General features: G+C 44.2%; 1 protein-coding gene across 8 annotated transcripts in view; it reads left to right on the top strand.

The window, feature by feature from the left end:
- The window catches only part of FAR1 (fatty acyl-CoA reductase 1), a 416046-nt gene that overhangs the window by 347001 nt on the left and 53052 nt on the right, over positions 1-15993 (top strand). For all 8 annotated transcript variants that reach the window (XM_069223563.1, XM_069223560.1, XM_069223562.1 and 5 more), the window contains one exon: positions 9494-9623. In XM_069223563.1, the coding sequence (XP_069079664.1) occupies positions 9494-9623 (130 nt within the window). The remainder of the gene's footprint in view (positions 1-9493; positions 9624-15993) is intronic.

Below are 15993 nucleotides of genomic sequence, written 5' to 3'. Positions count from 1 at the left end.
AATCTGGCCACCATGAAAGCCACTACTCCAAGACTTCTTAAGAAATATAAGCTACCCCAACAAGATCCTGATTTTCTCACAATGGATCCTAAACCTTGTGTAGTCATTGTTGTGGCGGTTTGACAGAAGCATGATCCTGCTCCAGGAAGAGAGCAAAAGAATGAGTGCTGCAGGTGAAAAGATCTGCAGTACGGCTTCCACTCACAGAATGCCAGTGCAATAATTCTTCTTGGGAGATATCCCTGAGATATGAGATGTTATGAAATCTTTTATCTCTGATCTACTACCACATACGCAACAAGGTTTCTTTTTTGAGAGATGGATAAAGAAGCCCCTTTGATCTCCCACCAAATCCATCAGTGCTGCAGTTGATTCGGTTGAACTCTCAGCTACATCATTCTGTCTTGGGATTTCATTAGGAAGATCTTGCCCTTGTTTATCCTCCTTAAACCTGATGATGTTCAGTTAAAAATTGCAACTGTACCTTTCCCAGATGCGTCACCCTTCGAGCAACGAAGTGAGGAAGAGATGGTCAGGATGAAAAACGAAGCAGAAACACTCAAAGCTGCTGTTTGCTTTGGAAGCTTTGTACCTCCTGCCAGTTTTTGGATATCGTAGCTTCTTTACCTGTATGATACTTACCTCACTCTAAGTTTTCTTTGCTATGAACTCTGTCTCAGCCCCTGTAGTAATTAACAGTGGGCATTGAAACTGGCTCCTTTTGGGCCCTATATTCATGCCCTTAACTTTAACTGCAAGACCTAAGATCTATTTCTGAACTGTGGTGGAAAAAAATATTAAGGTAATCCATGTAAGTGATTTAGTTCCTGTATATATTTAATGTTCTATTCAATTTTGCATTCCCTAAGAGTGTTTGCTGTTTTCAGGATCTGGTGTTTCTGTATTTTTTCGTGTAGCTTGTTACTCTTGGATAGTGCATACTTTCCAGTGAGTCGCCTCCATGTGTTTATAATGGACCTGAGAGCTCTGGAGCTCTAGACTAAGGCAGTGCAAGTTTCCCACAAGTGCCTGCCAGTGGCTCAAAAAGGGGTTAATACGTGGTCATCCAATCTTTTACCTCGCTGCACAGCGCACAGAGCTGTTGCCTGGTATTCCAGTTGCAATTCTGATTCTGTGCAAATGTGTATGAAATAGTTACATAGTTGTGAAAATATTGACAGGTGAGAGGGCACATAATGTGTTTTGGGGTGAGGAAGTGCTTTCGAGAGTGAGAAACGGGTACTAACGAGGTAAGAGATGAGGTGTAAGATATGCAGATAGACGTGAAGGGAAAAGGGGTGTACATGTGTAACAAAGAGTGAACATAACATGATAGACATTTTGAAGACCATCGCCACTCCGTAGGTCACAGTAATGTCTAATTCACAGTTTAAAATTTACAGAATTGAAACATTTTTTGTATTAATCATTTAGAACAAAATCATTCTTGTTACTTATTTATTTCAAACAGCTAACAACCATTGACCAAGCCAATAGCCCTTGCTGGATGTAGGTGCATGCCAGCTATGTATTGTATATGTGGTGCTAGAGTGAAACCCAAATACCGGTTAGGTGGTACACTGTGAAAATCTGCGAAATGTTGTTTACATGTTTAAAGCACACTCCAAATGTTTTAGGCCACGCCCATTTTAGGACGCACACCCCATCCCTCTTAAATCCCTGTTTTGGAAGCATTTACATACAAGAATGGTCTCATTAAGCATTTTGCTAATCTAATTAAAGAAAATACAAATATTAACTATTAGTGGAAAATATAAGCCATTTATTATTCTCTAATTGATGCTTTCAGAACCAGTGGTTCTTTTTCCAAACCTAGTCCCTGTTTATTTACATCCTTGCTTTTTTCGCCAAGAACTATGAAGCACAAAAGCAATTTGATAGTGTACACTTTCCAGATTTTTTTAATCCTAGGAACTTTTGTTCAGTTTTTGCACTTTCCAATTTATTTAGAGTGGAGATAGAATGTAGATCTGTAAGACTAAGATCAATAATCTTGTGGTGCTAACATTATGGTGCAAACTGTGAAAATGTCCATTTGATTTGATTACGAATATCTTTCTCAGTTCCTGGTGTGCTCATTTGTATCTCCTCTCTCAAACACACTTGGTCTGTCTGAGCAATATTGAAAATGCTGCCCATTGTGTACTGCCTCAGATTTTTGGCTTTTGGATCGTATTTAGAAGTGTAAAGCAGGTCTATAATGTTAAATACATCCAAGGATATAAATAGTGTGCATGACCCTGTTTGTTTTACTACATGAAGAGAGACACTACAAAAGCTTCTGTCTCTTTGCCGGTTAATTGTTTTAATGAATATGAATCACCTTGTTTTAACATGGAAAGCCTGACCAGAATCTACCCATTCATTTCGCCAAAGAAAAACAGTCACTCCAATATGTCTTTCTGATTCAAACTCAGTTCTCGGTGAAGGTCCGACGGGCAAAGACACAACTCCCAAAATAATCCAGTTTTTACTCAGTGTGACTTCTGTCGCATTTTTTTCAAACTTAAACAGCTATAATGTAACATTTGATCTATGCCTCTTCTCTCCCTCATCCCCCCCCACCACCTCCTCCTGTGCTATTCCTCTACCCCAGTGGTTCCCAACCTTTTGACTTCTGTGGACCCACACTTTATCATTACTGGAAGCTGGGGACCCCCACAGAATCATTATTGGAATCCGGGGACCACCCCACTGAGTCATTAACAAAAGCTGGGGACCTAAACTGCTAATATTATACAAATTTCTAAGCAGTCGCGGACCCCCTGAGGAGGCTTCGCAGTCCCCAGACCACAGGTTGGGAACCACTGCTCTACACTGAGTGTGAGTGCGCGTTCACTCTCTCCCGCACACAGACACACACATTTAATGTAACTTGGGTGTCTCTTCCTCTTGAAATGTCTGATGATTGAAAGGAGGCACAAAGATGGCAAGTGGTACGTTTCAGCTCTTAAAGGTGGAATGAAGGTGCAGAAGATGCTTTCTAAACCAGCATTGGCAGAGCCAGTAGGTCTGCCATTGACAGCAAACATACTAGTGTTGCAAATGACGTTTTTTGTTCCTTTTTTTTAAATGTTTTTGGGAAACATTTGTATAGACAAATGAACAGAAGCCTATTAGCGCAGACACATGCACATGTTGAGGCTTTCTGTAATAAAGTTTTACAGAAATATCAGATGATGGCCATCTATGCATGTATGCACGCTCACACAGGTCAACATCTTTGGATGTGCCAATAAATCGGAGTGTTACAAAATTTTTTTCTTCGAAGAATTCTTTTAGAGTCACAGGACCTTTCGGCTCCATTGCGCATGGGCATCGACTCCATCTTAGATTGTTTTCTTTCCACCATCGGGTTCGGACGTGTTCCTCTTCACTCCGTGTATTCGAATCGGAAAAAGACTAAATTCACCGAAAATCTTCGGTATTGTTTTCGATCGTGAAACATCTTGCATCGACACTGGCGAAACACAGCTTCGGTGGCCCTTCGGGGCTTCTGTGACCAGCCAGGGCCTGGTCGGCCCGACCGCAGAAACCGTCAAAGCCTAATGGGCCGGACCCCATTCAGTTTCTGCCCACAGTGCCACACCACATATCCCTACACAGACCAACACTGGGTCTGTAATCTGGGTTTGTCACCGGACCACTGAGAAGATACTTGCGAGGCCTGCAGGTCCTTTCAATCGAAGAAGACCTTGAGGGATCGGAGGGCAAGGTGACTGCAAATGACGTCCAAGAGTTCAGAGCACCTCGATGTCGAGGAAGAGGAGATGGCTATCTCCATCCAAGGTTCGGATTCGGGCAACTCCGATGCAGACCCGACCACCCACAGCAGGCCAACACGTAAGTACACCTGCCCCAAGCCCAGAGTCAGTCCAAGACAAAACATAAGGCCTCTGGAACGTCACTGCCGGAAGGCCATGTCTCGACCCATAAGAAATCAAGCGGTAACCTAGCAACACCTTTGGCACCGAAAAAGACCACATTTGTGCCGAAGTCATCGGACTCAAGCCGAGAACCTGTAACTGAGAAAACTTGACATCGACTCACCGAGTCGGCGAAGCCTCGAAAGTCTTTCGGAGCCGAGGCCTACTGTCAGCATGGGCATTTCGTTGACGAAAAAAACGGCTTCGGAGACTAAAAAAGCCTCTTACACTGAGGAACATGGACTCTCAAAACAACTAAAGGAGACACTGATTTGAGGAGGAACTTCACCAAATGGAGGAGTTTGATGAAACACAGGCAAGGATACAGATCCATAAGGATACTGGGAAGATTCAAACGACACCTCCTCTCAAATTTAAAAGGAAACTGGCTTTCCAAGGACGTTCAGACACTGAGCAGCCAAGGGCTAAAGTGCTCAGAGAAAAATCTGTCACGCCAATTTTCCCCAGAACATTCTCCTCCACATTCTCTGCAAAGAACAGTGTCACCTATTGCAATGCCCACTGCACAGTCACCCACACACACTGCAGTCGCAAGAGGATACAGACCCCTGGGACCCCTGTGTCGGACAATAGCCCGGAGTGCTATCCTTCTAAACCCTTTCCACCCGATTATAGCACCTCATACACTCAAGTCTTGGCTAGGGCTGCCGCATTCCACAATGTGAGCATGCACACAGCCATTGGAGGACGGCTTTCTCTTTAATACTTTGTCCACAACGCATGCTTCCTATCAAAGTCTTCCTATGCTCCCAGGCATGCTTAAACATGCCCAACACATTTTTCAGGAGCCCGTGAAAGAGAGAGCCATTACACTACGGGTGGAAAACAAAATACAAGCCACCACTGTCTGACCCAGTGTTCATCACACAGCAGCTGCCCCCAGACTCTGTAGTGGTTGGAGCTGCGAGAAAGAGAGCCAACTCGCAGTCATCTGGAGATGCACCACCTCCAGATAAGGAGAGTAAGAAGTTCGACGTGGCCGGAAAGAGAGTAGTGTCACAAGCTGACAATCAGTGGCGCATAGCAAACTCTCAGGGACCTCTTGCACGATACGACCAAGCTCATTGGGACGAGATAGCGATATCATCCAACATCTCCCCAAGGAATACCGGAAAAGAGCTCAGCTAGTGGTAGAGGAGAGGGACAAGCAATATCTAATAATCAGATACGATCTGCATTAGATTCTGCCCACACTGCTGCAAGAACAGTGAACACTGCAGTGACAATTAGAGCCATGCTTGGCTTAGATCATCAGGTTTCAAACCAGAGATTCAACAGGCTGTACTCAATATGCCATTCAATCAGCAACAGCTATTTGGCACACAAGTAGACACGGCCATTGAAAAAATTAAAAAGGACACGGATACGGCCAAAGCAATGGGAGCGCTCTACTCGTCCTAATACAGAGGGACATTAAAAAAAAATGCAGTATAGGGGAGGTTTTAGACCACAGTCATCAGAAACATCCAACTCTCATTCAAAATCCTCCTACCAATCACAATATCAGAGAGGGGGGTTTCGCAGGTCCTTCAGGGGACAATTCTTAAGGTCCAGGGGAAAATTCCAAACCACAAAGTAGGCCACCAATACCAAGCAGTGACTTGCCCATCACCCTTCCCCTAACACACATCCCCGGTGGGAGGAAGACTGGGAATGTTCCACAATCAATGGTCAAACATAACAACGGACACATGGTTTCTATCAATTATCCAACATGGTTACTACATAGAATTCACACATTTTCCTCCAGATATTCCCCCAAGAGTGCACAAGCTGTTGTTGCAACATCTAACACTGTTACAAACAGAGGTGCAGGCACTATTGACAAAACAGGCCATAGAACTAGTACCTCATCAACAAAGAGGAACGGGTCTATTCCCTGTACTTCCTTATTCCCAAAAAGGACAAAACACTAAGACCAATTTTAGATCTCAGGACTCTCAACCTATTGATAAAATCAGAACACTTTCACATGGTGACACTACAAGATGTAGTCCCATTACTAAACCAGGGATGTCAACACTGGATTTAAAAGATGCGTATTTTCATATACCCATCCAACCGTCTCACAGAAAATACCTCAGGTTCGTTATACAAGGAAAACATTACCAATTCAGGGTATTACCCTTTGGGATAACAGCCCCCAGAGTATTTACAAAATGCCTTGCCGTGGTAGCGGCATACAAAAGGAGGCAACACATGCATGTATTCCCATATCTCGTCGATTGGCTAATAAAGGCCAACACTCAACAGCAGTGTCAAAATCACACACGTTACGTAATAGATACCCTACACACACTAGGGTTTTCTATAAATTACCAAAAATCACACTTGCAGCCATCCCAAATTCAACAATACTTGGGAGCTACACTCCACACTCAAAAGGTGATCGCAAGTCCAAGCCCACAAAGGGTACAATCATTCCACAACATGGCGCCAAAAATACAACCAAATCACCATTGCACAGTCAGATTTGTGATGAAACTCCTATGCATGATGGCATCATGCATTGCAATTGTCCCAAACGCAAGGTTACACATGCGGTCCTTGTAGCAGTGCCTTGCAAAACAATGGTCGCAGGCACAGGGTCAACTCCAAGATCTAGTGTTGATAGACCGCCAAACACACTATTCGCTTCAGTGGTGGAACCCCGTAAATTTAAACAAAGGGCGGCCTTTTCAAGACCCTGTGCCTCACGCCATTCTCGCAAGACGCATCAATGATTGGGTGGGGAACACACCTCAACAATCACAATATACAAGGACAGTGGGACACTGAGCAAAAACAGCTACACATAAATTACTTAGAGCTGCTAGCAGGCTTTGTAGGGCTAAAAGCTATTCAACCTCTTCTAGCTCACAAACACATTCCTATCACAACAGACAATATGACAACAATGTACTACTTAAACAGGGAGGAACACACTCATCACAACTCTGCCTCCTAGCACAAAAAATTTGGCATTGGGCAATTCACAACAATATTCGCCTAATAGTGCAATAAATCCCAGGCATTCACAGTCTATTAGCGGAGAATCTGTTGAGATTACCAGCAAACTCACGAGTGGGAAATACATCCCCAGATAATACAAAAATACTTTCACCAGTGGGGGACACCAGACATAGATCTGTTCGCCACAAATCAAAGCGCAAAATGCCAAAACTTCACGTCCAGATACCCACACCCTAAGTCCAAGGGCAATGCTCTATGGATCAATTGGTCAGGGATATTTGCTTACGCTTTTTCCCCTCTCCCACTCATTCCTTTCCTAGTCAACAAACTGCGTAAAAAAAAAAAAGTCAAACTAATACTCCTAGCACCAACGTGGGCACGCCAACCGTGGTACACCACACTGTTGGACCTCTCAGTAGTACCTCACATCAAACTACCAAACAGACCAGACCTGTTAACACAACACAAACAGCAGATCAGATACCCCAATCCAGCAATGCTCAATCTAGCAATATGGCTCCTGAAGTCTTAGAGTTTGGCTATCTAAATCTTCCATACGAGTGTATGGAAGTCATGAAACAGGCAAGAAAACCTACCACCAGACATTGCTATGCTAAAAAATGGAAAATATTTTTTTCTACTGCCAAGCAAAACACATCATACCGTTAGATGCCTCCATACAGGACATTGTAGGCTATTTACTACACTTGCAAAATGCAAATCTTGCTTTTTCATCGATCAAAATACACCTCACTGCAATTTCGGCTTACTTGCAAACTAAACACACACAATCACTATTTAGAATACCAGTCATTAAATCCTTCATGGAAGGACTAAAGTGGATCATACCTCCAAGGACACCACCAGTACCCTCATGGAATCTTAATATCGTACTTACACGACTAAAGGGTCCGCCTTTTGAACCCATGCATTTTTGTCAAATCCAATTCTTAACTTGGAAAGTGGCATTTCTAGTAGCTATCACTTCACTACGAAAAGTTAGTGAAATACAGGCTTTCACTATTGAGGAACCCTTTATACAAGTACACAAAGTGGTTCTCCGCACAATTCCAAAATTTCTACCAACAGTCATTTCACAGTTTCATTTAAACCAAACAGTGGAACTCCCAGTTTTCTTCCCACAGCCAGACTCAGTAGCAGAAAGAGCACTGCATACATTAGACATAAAAAGAGCTCTAATGTACTATATAGACAGAACAAGACCATTTCATAAAACTAAACAATTGTTCGTCGCATTCCAGAAACCCCATGCTGGTAACCCTATATCCAAACAAGGCATAGCCAGATGGATAGTTAAATGCATACAAACTTGTTACCTGAAAGCTAAAGGAAAACTACTCATTACACCAAAGGCACTCCCCACTAGAAAGAAGGGAGCAACAATGGCCTTTCTGGGTAACATACCAATGACAGATTTGTAGGGCAGCCACTTGGTCCACACCTCATACTTTTACCAAACACTACAGTGTAGATGTGTTAGCAACACAACAAACCACAGTAGGACAGGCTGTATTAAGAACATTATTTCTAGGAACTTCAACTCCTACAGGCTGACCACCGCTTCTGGGAGGATTACTGCTTTGTAGTCTATGCACAGCATGTGTATCTGCAGCTACACATGCCATTGAACGGAAAACGTCACTTACCCAGTGTACATCTGTTCGTGGCACGTTCCGCTGCAGATTCACATGCACCCTCCCACCTCCCCGGGTGCCTGTAGCTGTTTAAGTTGCAATTAGAAATTGTATATATGTAAATAAACACTACTTTAGCGCAAACTATGTACATACATATCTATTCCATTGCATGGGCATCTTTAGTATTCTCATTCTTCCACTACTACCTCACCCTCTGCGTGAATACAATCTAAGATGGAGTCGATGCCCATGCGCAATGGAGCCGAAAGGGAGGAGTCACTCGGTCCTGTGACTCGAAAAGACTTCTTCGAAGAAAAACTACTTTTAACACTCCGGGCCCAACACTAGAAGGCCGGAACAGTGCACAGCATGTGAATCTACAGCGGAACATGCCACGAACAGATGCACGTTGTGGTTTCACTCACTGGCAGTGTTGTAAGCTGTGCTAGGCAGGTGCAAATGTGAATGACAATTGAACAAGCTGATACATGAAGAGGGCTATCCGAAAGTCCCTCATAAGTCTATTTTTATTTTATTGTATTGGTTTCAAAACTGTCTAGGCCAACCTCTTGAACCTGGGATTTTGTATTGTGGACCATTCAGTGCCCCAGCAAACTTGTGGTGTGAAACTTCCCCTTGGTAACAATGAATCGAGAATACTGAATTTGTGACCGAATTAATAAAGCTTGGCTTTTTTGGTGTGTTTATGGAAGGATGAATTGGAAATATTTCAAATATTCCCTCTTAATAGACTGTTATTGATTTGTTGTGGGTTGCTCGGTAAGTCGTACTTCTCCAGGACATGCCTAACGTCCATAATCGTCTAACTGTGGATTTCTGGTGGCTTATTTTCTGTCTCTAGACCAGTTGAGGTAGGTTTCTATGTTAATGTTGTTATTCCTGCTTCACATAAAGGATGATGAAGACAATAACCCGACTCCACAGAGCTATGATGTTATTAGAGTACTTCACAAGCAACTCGTGGGTGTGGAACAATGAGAATACCAATATGCTATTGAGTCAGCTGAGCGCAGAAGACAAAAAGGCAAGTATAACCTTATTAAAATTAAATTGGCCAAATTGTTTCTTTGTAAAATAATGTGCAACAGTAGCATATTTATGGTGCAGTATGAAGGTGTTCTCATGCAAATTGTGTTTTAAATTAGATGAAGCAATCACTGCTTTATTGTCTTCTGTTACATGTTACTTAGTATAATTATTTTATGCGGTTTCCAGTTCCTAGGCAAATCGTTCCATTAAAAAAATGTAAAAAGTTCCCCCTTGTTTTTAACCATTCAAAAGTGCTGAAGAATAAAGACAACCATGAAACAAATTGATAGTTTTTGTAATTTGTGATGTCTAGTCAGGTCCTGTGGCTAACTCACACTGTGCACAGCTGAAGGCAGAGTATTGGTACCCCTGTGATTCATCAGTGATGTCATTAGTGACACCCCCTCCCCCCCCAAGGATTTGCAGCTGCTGCCTAACCTCCTGTTCTGATGTATACTTCTGACTGCAGATTTCTCACCTTTCGAATATTCCGCAGACATTAGACTGGATGCAGAAAATCTTCACCAATACCCCTGTGCATAGGGAGGTGGTATCATGAGGTCCTCGCTGCTGTTTCACTCAGAAAGCGATATGCAGAGAGCCACATGTGAGAGCCACCCATGCACACCATCATTGATTCCTTTCTATCCGCGCCAACAGATGCAGATCTGGTGCTATCCCTTGACTCTTTGAGGCCACTTTCATGAAATGTAACTTTAAATTCCAGAAAATATCAACCCCTAAAACCACTGGGCTCAAACTTTATAGGGGCTGTCACAAGCATATGTCTGTGACAGATTCCCACCAGATTTGTCAGCACCAAAACACTCCACATTCTGACAATTTGAAGTCAAAGGAAAGGTTCTAACTCTCGAAGTCTTTCCCACGGCAAACCTTAATTGCAGTTAAAGTTCTCGGGTAAGTCATAAAAGAAGCATAGGAAATCCAAGAGGGACTCTCTTCCTGACCCCCCCCCCCCCTTTTTTTTTTTTTTAAGGCGCCCTCAAACTCTGAGAAGGCATGAGGGTGTAAACCTGCCTCTTGGTCTCACTCCCAAACGTGATCTCTTACCGAGGCCATTCAGACACTTGTCACAGAGCATCTGGATTTTCTGCTTTCCTCTGTGATACCGCAGCAAATCCACGGAGTTCCATGCAGCAATGCTGCATCTCTTCTGCAGGCTATCTGCTCTCTCTGATGCGCCTCAAGGTACCAAGGAACTGCAAAGACCTCCAACATGAACTCTGCAAGCAGGTCTGCCCTCTGTGCCATCTGGAATCTCAGGACCCATTACTGGGCTCACACTGGCTTTGGCGCGGACATTGGTCTTGGCACCACAAACCCTGCAAGGCCCTAAAGTATTGACACCAGTGCTGAATAACAACATACAACCGTTGGTGCTCTGACACCTACCTGTTTCAACTTTGACGGCAGCTGCACCCTGATCCCACTGGACTGCATCTTTCCGGCAACCTGTCGGATTCTGATGCTTTGCCTCAAGGGATGACCAAGATCATCTGCAATCTTTTTGGTGTGGACTCTGGTAATGACTGTTAGGATGATGGGGATGTCTTTGCTTAGCTCATAACAGCTGTCCTCAGCATATGGATATGAGATGTCAGTAGACTGGATACTTTCCAGACACTGATTTTAGTTTCTCGATGTGGGTCAACTACTGAAGGCCCCTCCTTCTCAGTGGTGACGTGAAGAGCTGCTGAGTTTCTTGACTGCCATTGTTCTCATCAAAATCCTCCAATCCTGACAAACAACTGTTAAGTTTCTGCTGCCTTTCAATGAGGCCCTCAGACTCATCCTGCTTGGGTCATGGGCAAAACCATAATCCAGACCAGTAAATAGGCAAATAGTGAGGTCTAATGGTCCTACTCTAGTGGCCTAGCTTTCTTAAAGAAGCATTTGGCTCCTGCGAGCTTGGTCATACAAGAATTCACAAGCATGGTCAACCTCAAAGCCTTTCCCACCACCCTACCATATAGAGAGCCTAAGGGCCTCAAAATCTTTGGCAAATGCTTGTCCTCCTCCACTAGCTTACCATTATGTCTGTCAACACCAGCTGCCTATGTGTTCTTTATACTCATGCCTTTTGGGATTCTGTCACTCAGGTACTACCTGCTGAGTATTTTATGCTGACTTTACTCCTGCCATTTGAAAATGTATTCAACTATTCATTGCAGCTTCTCACATTCAAGACTTCCTGACTGACATAACATTGTGGCATACGTGCAAGCTGCAAGCCCTTTCTGTCAATGTGCCGTACACCACCATCTTTCCAGACAAGTTGGTATTGAGGACCTGAGCCTCCTTTCTCCCAAGATTAGTGACTTGTTCTCGTGCTGGGCAAAGCATCCGCTTTTTCTGTGTTCTGTGCTCTACCTCATCAATCTGTGGAGGAAATTCTCAATCGGTGACATCCTAAACACGCTTTGTTTGTACATTGATCGTACCAAACCCTATTCTTTGAATGATGAGCTCTTTTTTTTTTTTTTGATTCACCGATGTGGAAAAAAGGCAGGACAGTGCAGAAGCAAACCATATCACTTTGGATCTGGCTGTGTATCAAACTATGCTAACCTTTGGCCAAGGAGCAACCTCCACAATGCTTACAGGCTCATTCCACCAGAGCCAAGTCTGTTGCCACTGAGTTGGCACACACACATGCTATGCACAGGTCCTGCCATCTAGTGTTGGGCTCGGAGTGTTACAAGTCGTTTTTCTTTGAAGAAGTCTTTTCGAGTCACGGGAAGGTGACTCCTCGCTTTCGACTCAATCTTATATTGGTTTTTTTCTGCCATCGGGTTCGGACGTGTTTCTTTTCACTCCGGTTGTTCGAGTCGGAAAAATATTACAAACTGTCTAAATTCGTCAGTATTGTTTTCGATCGAGTATCATCTGTCATCGACACCTTGATACCTGCGGATACAAATCTTTACTTTGCCTTTGGGGCACCCGTGCCCAACATGGGCCTGGTCGGCCCGACCAAAAGTATCGTTGAAGCCTCATGGACTGGACCCTGTTTAGATTCTGCCCTCTGTGCCACGCCAAGTATCCCTACACGGACCAACATCTGGTTTGTAACCTGTGTTTATCTCCGGATCACCGAGAGGATACTTGCGAGGCCTGTAGATCCTTTCTCTCGAAAAAGACTCTGAGAGACCGAAGAGCGCGAAGGGTAGAGATGGCGTCCAGAAGCACTGAATGCCTTGACGCAGAAGAGGAGGAGATGATCCACACAGCAGTCTCCGTTCGGGGGTCCGATTCCAAACACGAGTCCGACATCCACCGACCAATATCGGGCCAGGAGGTGAGTACGCTTGCCCCGATCCAATCCAAGCCCAAATACAAGGCCACGGGGATGCCACTGCCAGAAGGCCATAGCTCCACCCATAAGAAAACTACCGGTGACCAAGCAACATCTTAGGCACCGAGAAAGGCCACACCAACAACAAAGCGTTCGGACTTGAGCCGAGGCACAGGCTCCGAAATTAAAAGGCACTGACCCATCAAGTCGCAGCCCCGAAAGTCACTCTGAGCCGAGGCCACCATGTACTTTAGGCCCTTTGATCCCAAAGAAGCCAGCTTCGGAGCCGAAAAAGCACACATACACAGAGGAGCATGGACTTTAAAAGCAATTAAAAGAAAGCCATACATTTGCAGAAGAACTGACACAAATAGGGGATTTTGACGAGAAACAGGCCAGAATACAAATCCATAAAGACACTGGCAAAATCCTCACTGCACCTCCTTTAAGAACAAAGAGGAAACTGGCCTTCCATGGACGTTTGGACACTGATTAGCCACCAGCTAAAGTGCCAAAACCAAGAGAAAAATCTCACCCTTCCCAATTTTCACCTCACCAGTCTCCTCCTCATTCTCCTCACCTAACTGTCTCCCCGCCTGCTACCCCCACTGCACACACAAGATGACACTGATCCATGGGACCTCTATGATGATCCCGTTTCAGAGGATAGCACCTCATATACACAGGTTTTAGCAAGGGCAGCTGCATTTCACAACGTAGCCATGCACACAGAACCTCTTGAGGATGACTTCTTATTCAACACATTGTCCTTAACTCACGCCACCTACCACAGTCTACCCATGCTTCCTGGCATGTTAAAACATGCACATCAAATCTTCCAGGAACCAGTTAAAGCAAGAGCTATTACTCCAAGGGTAGAAAAGAAATATAAGCCACCACCCTCAGACCCAATTTTTATTACCCAACAGCTACCCCCAGATTCCGTAGTGGTCAGCTCAGCAAGGAAGAGGGCTAACTCCCAGCCCTCTGGGGATGCACCCCCTCCAGATAAAGAAAGTAAGAAATTCGATGCTGCAGGTAAAAGGGTGGCATCACAGGCAGCTAATCAATGGCGTATAGGCAATTTGCAGGCCCTAATGGCCAGATATGACAGGGCTCACTGGGATGAGATGAAAGACATTATCCAGCATCTCCCCAAGGACCAACAGAAGAGAGCCCAACACATAGTAGAAGAGGGACAAGCAATCACAAACAACCAGATAAGGTCAGCGTTAGACTCCGCAGACACAGCCGCAAGAACTATTAAACGGCTGTCACCATTAGGTGGCATGGCTTAGGTCGTCAGGATTTAAACCCGAAATCCAGCAGGCTGTCCTCAACATGCCTTTTAACGAGCAACAACTGTTCGGCACACAGGTTGATACAGCCATTGACAAAATGAAGACGCCGACGCTGCCAAAGCTATGGGGGCGCTTTATTCAAACCAATACAGAGGCTTATTTAGAAAGCCTCAATATAGGGGAGGCTTTAGACCCCCAGCCATCTGAGCCATCTACCTCCCAAGCCAAACCCTCTTACCAGATGCAATACCGGAGAAGATGAGTTTCTGGGAACCTACAGAGGACAATTTCCAGATCTAGAGGAAAATACCAGCCCTCAAAGCAACCCACTCATACCAAACAGTGACTTTACCAACATCTACCCTCACCACACTTCCCCTGTGAGAGGAAGACTACAAAAGTTCCACACCCACTGGTTACCCATCACAAAAGACAATTGGGTGTTATCCATTGTCCAACATGGTTACTGCATAGAGTTCACACAAACTCCTCCAGATATTCCCCCAAAAACTAACAAACTCCCATCTCAACACATTTCAGTGTTGCAAACACAGGTACAGGCAGTGTTGCTCAAACAAGCCATAGAAATTGTGCCACATCATCAGAAAGGAACAGGGGTTTACTCCAATACTAGATCTCAGGACTCTCAATCTCTACATCCGATCAGAACACTTTCACATGGTAACACTACAGGATGTAGTCCCACTGCTGCAACAGCAAGATTTTATGGCAACACTGGATCTAAAAGATGCATATTTTCACATATCCATCCATCCAGCTCACAGAAAATATCTCAGGCTTGTAATACAAGGAAAACATTACCAGTTCAAAGTGTTACCTTTCGGGATAACATCAGCTCCCAGAGTATTTACAAAATGCCTTGCCGTAGCCGCAGCATACATAAGGAGACAACATATACATGTCTTTTCGTATCTCGATGGCTGGCTAATAAAAGCCAACACTCCAACAAAGTGCCAACATCATACACGTTATGTAATAAACACCCTACACACACATTAGGGTTCTAAATAAACTACCAAAAATCGCACTTACAACCTGCACAAATTCAGCTGTATTTAGGAGCCACATTAAACACCCAAAGAGCACTTGCAAGCCCAAGTCCACAAAGGGTTCAATCATTCCTCAGCATTTTGCCAAAAATCCAGCCAAACCAACAGTACACAGTCAAATTTGTCATGAAACTGTTGGGCATGATGGCTTCGTGCATCGCCATTGTCCCAAACGCAAGATTAAACATGCGGCCCTTACAACAGTGCCTTGCAAAACAATGGTCGCAGGCACATGGTCATCTTCAAGATCTAGTGTTGATAGACCGCCAATGGAATTCCACAAATTTAAACAAAGGGCAGCCATTTCAAGCCCCTGTGCCTCACGGCATTCTTACAACAGATGCATCAATGATTGGATGGGGAGCACATCTCAACAATCACAACATTCAGGGACAATGGAACACCAAACAAAAACAACGTCACATAAATCACTTAGAACTGCTAGCAGTGCCCCTAGCACTAAGAGCTTTTCAACCCCTTCTTGTTCACAAACACATTCTCATCAAAACAGACAATATGACAACAATGTACTACTTTAACAAACAAGGAGGAACCCACCCATCACAACTTTGCCTTCTAGCACAAAAAAATTGGCATTGGGCAATTCACTGCAACATTCACCTGGTAGCTCAATATATTCCAGGGATTCACAATCAATTAGCAGACGGCCTCAGCAGA

Source organism: Pleurodeles waltl, chromosome 3_1, assembly GCF_031143425.1.
Source record: "Pleurodeles waltl isolate 20211129_DDA chromosome 3_1, aPleWal1.hap1.20221129, whole genome shotgun sequence".
Classification (NCBI taxonomy): domain Eukaryota; kingdom Metazoa; phylum Chordata; class Amphibia; order Caudata; family Salamandridae; genus Pleurodeles; species Pleurodeles waltl.
The sequence above is the reverse complement of the archived record's forward strand: the minus strand, read 5'-3'. Positions and strand labels throughout refer to the sequence as shown.